The 5,482-nt window shown below is 39.3% G+C and overlaps 1 protein-coding gene across 2 annotated transcripts in view; it reads right to left on the reverse strand.

The window, feature by feature from the left end:
- LOC103522349 (glutamic acid-rich protein) overlaps window positions 1–4,058 on the reverse strand; it is a gene marked incomplete at its 5' end in the record, with an annotated part of 11,634 nt that extends 7,576 nt beyond the window's left edge. Inside the window, 2 exon segments of one of the 2 annotated variants that reach the window (XM_026832544.1) lie at window positions 2,653–3,558; window positions 3,882–4,058. In XM_026832544.1, coding sequence (XP_026688345.1) covers window positions 2,653–3,558; window positions 3,882–4,058 — 1,083 coding nt within the window. 2 annotated transcript variants of the gene reach the window in all.
- Between the last annotated feature and the right edge of the window lie 1,424 nt (window positions 4,059–5,482).

A 5,482-nucleotide genomic window follows, 5' to 3' on the forward strand; every position in this document is an offset into this window, starting at 1 on the left:
TCATGTATCTGAGTGTGATCGTGCTGAGTGAGACACTAGTTTTGATTGACTTATAGAGTGAGGGCATACATGGCGCTTGGATTTGGAGTGGACTTGTACAGCTCCGGTTTACAAGGAATGCCTCGTTTTGGATCTTTTAAATTCTTTTTATTGATTTTGTTCGCGTTATTAACATTATCCTCTACAATAGGTGAGTGGTGGGTTTTTACATACATGTTGTACGTGGTGTTAAGAGTAGATTCTTTGAAGCCTTCCCCATTTTTTCCGATAGACGTTTTTTTAGGAGAGCAGCTGCAACTGTGGGATGTAGCGCTGCTCTCTGCGATCGTTTTTTTCACAATTTTTGAGAGAAAAAAGTATCCGCGAGTAGCAGCGCTACCGTCCAGGCAGCTGCTCTCTAAAACGTTTTATCGGAAAAATCGGGTGTAAGTTCTCAAGATCTATCTCTTTAACACCACGTACAACATGTATGTTAAACCACCATCACCTATTGTTTAGGCGAAGTGTTAATAAGCACGAACAAATCCAATAAAAAGTAAATTGAAAAGATCCAAAACGAGCATTAAGACTTGTAACCGGAGCTGTGAAGTCACACTCCAAATCAGCGCATGTATTGCCTCACTCAGAATATAAACCTCTCATCGACACCATAATTAGGAACAACAGGCTTATCCCAATATGAAAAAAATCATCCGCCTCCCTAAATAATACAACCTGGGAAAACCAATTATTCAGACCAACCTTCGAAATTAAAAACTCAATCCGGTTTTATCCAAGGAAGTCAAAAAGATCAAGAAAAGAAGCAAAATTCCTGAACAAAAAGAAAATCTTCTTGTAGCTGTTAATCCAACTGTCTCTTTGAAATTGACTTCTCCCTACACCTCGAAGAAGAATTCAGAAAGCAAGACATAGCTCCAACAGTTGCTAAAATTATGGCTCCTTGAAACATACACAAGAGATACCCTCAAGAAAACTGGCTATCAATATCTATACGGATGGTTCCCTTTTAAATCCCGATGATGTGCTGGTGCAGGCCATTTTTGCGAAACTTTTCTCCGTTTTCTACATAAAAGTTCAGTTTACAGTTCCCTCTGTCCAAAAAAAAAAAAGCTCGGGCGGTTACTACAAACTTCGATGGTGAAATTGCTGCATAAAAATTGCCCTACAACACACCCTCCATAGAACAAATCAGTTTGAAAATGCAGTAATCTTGTCGGATTCTAAAGCTGCCATCCAAGCTATAGTTAACACAATGAAGATCCTAGTGAAGAAATCCAGAGAGATAAGAAGAATAATTAAAAGATAAGAAGAATAATAAAACAACTTTACATCCAGAAGAAATCTCTAGTCTTACAATGGATTCCAGCCCATTGCGATCTTGCAGGCAATGAAACCGCAGATTACCTGGCCAAGAAGGGAACAAAAATAAGTAGTACATCTCCTCAAAATATCCCTTATGATTCTGTTAAAAGATTATTAAGATCAACTTTCAAAGAAAAATATGACCAATGGATAAAATCGGAAGGAGAAGGGAAAAAATGGCAGCCTTTAGTTGAAAACCCCAATATTATACCAAATCTTCCAAGAAAAGCTGCTGTCGCTCATTTTAGGTTGCTCACTGGGCACGACTGTCTGGCTCAACACCTCCACAAAATCAATATCAAAGACTCTCCTATCTGTCTTTTATGTTCCTAGAATGCCCCTATGAACTCCTCACACCTAAACTTCTGTCCTGCCTTGGAAGCCAGCAATGACATTGTAGGGAAATATTGGCATGCGAGAGGAAAAATGGCCTAATGGTCAAAAATCCCGACATTTGCAACATACATCAATTAACTTGCTGTTGAACCAATGATCCTGGATTACGAAACCTAGATCTTGACCGCAGTATACACTAATAAAGATAACAATGTTATTTATTTTGTAATTTTCATCAGTGCACTGCTATCACCTAACCCTTAGAATTCGAAGGTCTGGTTATCAGTCGTTTCCAACGTTTGGTCAGCCGTTTCTTCGGTCACGTTTTCGTCCTGTTGTTCCTTCCTTCGTAATGATCTACGATCCGATGTACGTGTTTCCGATCTCCGTGTGGCGACACGTTCGGGTTTGCTCGGCGGTTTTCGGGCTTCCGCTTTGGTGTTGAGTTGCCCCGATTGTTTCGAGCGCGTTTGTCTAACCTTGGGCTCTTTGAGCTCTTTCTGAGTTGATTCTACGTGTCTCTTTTGCTTTCTAGTGTTTTTATTTTGCTCTATGGATTCAACTTGACTGTCTTCACTTTCCTCTACTTCGTATTTCGATTGTCTACCAGCTTTGGCTCCTTTCTGATTTGATTTCCTACCCCTGGTCTCTTTCTCTGTTGATTCTGCTAGGTCATGTCTCGTTGGTCTATTAGTGGTTTGTCTTGCTTCGTATTCTTCTTCAGATTCTAGGGTATTTTTGCTGTCATGATTGTGTGTTTCGTTGCCAACCCCTGACACATCTTCTCTGGCATCATAGAATTCTTCGTTTTCTTCTTCATTCCCTTCATCTTGTTCCCCTTCTTCATTCTCAGTCATTTCTTCTCTTTCCTCCACCTCTTCTTCTTCTTCTTCTTCTTCAACAATCTCTTCATACTCGGTTATCTCTTCTTCGTACTCTCCGCTTTCATCCAGCCTTTCTTGTCGATCCACTTCCATTCTCTCTTCTCCACCATTCTCAACCTCCTCTCCACCTTCTTCATCCTCTGGTAATTCTTCTCCTTCTTCCTCCTCTTCTATTTCATCTCCTTCTTCTTCATCCGCAATTTCTTCTTCGACAATTTCTTCATACTCGTATTCTTCTTCGTCAAAAACTTCCTCTAGCTCTTCTTTTCCAACAAATTCATCTAGATCTGATTCATCTTCATCTTGTTCCATTTCCTTCTCACTAGTCGCTTCGTCTTCCGATTCCATCTCAAGGGACTCATCTAGACCGATTTCGGTTCGATTGACGCCAGTTGGATTCACTTCGGATATGTTCAGCGCGTCTGACTCCGTATCGTTCAACGCAAGACGTGCGATCCCGCTGACTTCATTCCTCGTCAGTCGACTGCCATCGAGCAGACCACTCCTGAAGGTCGCATTTCGTCCGCTTCTAAAGCTTGTGTTCGGGACGCTTTTCATTGAAACATTGGGTTGGCCTTCATTTGGGGCACTTTCCACAGCAGCATTGGCCGGACCGACATTTGGTACACTTGTCCTCACAGGCCGACTGCGGGCGCTGGCGTTATTTGGTACGTGTGGACTGTGAACCGATTCATTAGGTTCTGTCATGGAATTATCCCCAGGTATATCTTCTACGATAGAGTTATCCCTTTCCTCAGCTATGGAATTGTTTTCCGTATTTACATCCAAATTAGCCTCTCCAGTCTCGGTGCTTTTATAATAGTCAGTGAGTGTTTTTCGTTGCAGCATGCGCATATGGATGGCCCATAGCTCGGGGTCGTTTTTGACTTCGCTGAATTTGTACTCGGCTAGTAGTCGCTGTGTGATGTTGCGCATCAGCTCCATGTTCTTCAAATATTTGGATGCCTTGTTGAACCTGAGGAAACAGAATGAAACAATTTTATTTACTTTCTTGTCCTTGAGATAGGCACCATTTTTTAAAAAGAATTTCCTTAGAAAAAACTAACCACTGAGGTATTTATCTCCCAAAATTGAAGAGAAGAGAAGAGAACCTTTCTGAGAACAATCCGCCCAGGGTGGGAATTAAGCCCATTACTTACCCTCTACTCTAAGATAAGCTAAAGAAAATAAATAAAATTAACAATGAAAAACACCTTTTCTAGCTACAGAAATGATTACAGCATTGGGATTGAAAAATCCCTTTAACCTCACACTCTCAAGTTTTATGTAGATACTTACATTTCTATGTTATCTTTATCCTTCTCTGTCTTCTTGAAGTTTTCCTTAAGTCGAGGTAAGGTCTCCGTGATCTTTCTCTTGTTTTCTAGTAAATCCCTGACTTGGGATTCTTTCTCGACTCCTTCATTATCATTCAAATGAGTCACGAGACTTTCCAGCTGATTACTTTCAAACAACCTGTGGAACAAGAGAGAGAAGTAAAATATTGATCATGAATTTAAATTATTATTTGTGTTTTTGTGGTGAAGAAATGTAACTTCTTTACTATTTACATGGATTTTTTTTTTTTTTTTTTTTTCAATATTTTTTTTTTTTTTTTCTTTTCAGGGGGGACATTTTGTAGATTTACGCCGATGGACAAACAACTCCTTCTACTCTAACAGTGAAGTGAGTGTCTTGTGTCGGTTTCGAACAAGAGTCCGTTCTGCACACGACCAACTTGCGGACGAGTCTTATAAACCACATCCCTTTTTTGTATGTTTGCCAAAAAAAAACTTTTATTCTGAAGTGTCGGCACGTCGCCAACTAGTTGGTTAGGTTGGTTTACTGGTTTTATTTCCAAAAAAGAATTTTGCCACTAACACTGGAAAGTGGTTTGATTTCAAATCGAGAACTACTAGGGTGGTGCGAGGAGTCGAGGCCCAACTAAGCTAGACTCACTTGCGTGCATAAATAAAAAACCATTGATTGAAGTATCAACCATTTAAGTTCAAAAGTTGCTCAAAATATTTTTATACTTCGGATATTTTAATTCCAACCGGATCATTTCCTAGGTTTAAAAACTTTACTATTTTTAACTCAAAAAAAATAGGTGGTTAGGTTTGGTTCACAATTAGTTGGCCACTCCTGAATCGGCCACCGTCGCCAAACACTTAGAATAAAACTTTTTTTTGAAACCGTATCGTAGTAGAAAAATAGAATTTGACCCTTGTTATCTCTTCGAAGAACCAGATGTTCACCATAGTATAATGAACGATCATAACGGATTCTAAAGGTCTTATTTTCCCCAGTTCCGTGAGACCATTCTCTAATAAAACATCTGTAAATCAAATAATGGTATAGACTTCAGCCTTCAATAAACTAGTAGTTCTATATTCTAGAAGATATTCCGTCTCACATACCATTTAACGGTTACAAAAACAATAATAGAGTGATTGTACTCAAAAGAAAAGGTCTACCTTTTGTTGTTTTGTTAAGTCGGCAAGGTTAAATTGCTGAGTCCACCTATTGATACCTTTGGTGACGGTTTCTTATAGTTCTCTAGTAACTCTTGTTTCATAACGAAACTCCGTAAGTGGTTTTGTTAACTAGTCTCATAATATAACCTAGTACACAACTTTCTACTGATACCGGTTTTAAGTCTACGTAGAGACTCTTAGTTTAGGTTTCACATTCAACTTTGTAGATAAAAATTTTTTTTTCACGTTCATTATTTGTTACCACCATGAATCCATGAAACAGAAAATCATATATGGATGGACGAATGGACGATTTACATATCCAGATAGATAGATGAAGAAGGTAGACCCCTAACCAACCGTTTGAGAGAGGTAAACAGAGACCGAGGTTTTACATGGGGGGAACTTTCTCTTCTTTTTGTC

This window comes from Diaphorina citri, unplaced genomic scaffold (assembly GCF_000475195.1).
Source record: "Diaphorina citri unplaced genomic scaffold, Diaci psyllid genome assembly version 1.1 scaffold8006, whole genome shotgun sequence".
Lineage (NCBI taxonomy): Eukaryota > Metazoa > Arthropoda > Insecta > Hemiptera > Psyllidae > Diaphorina > Diaphorina citri.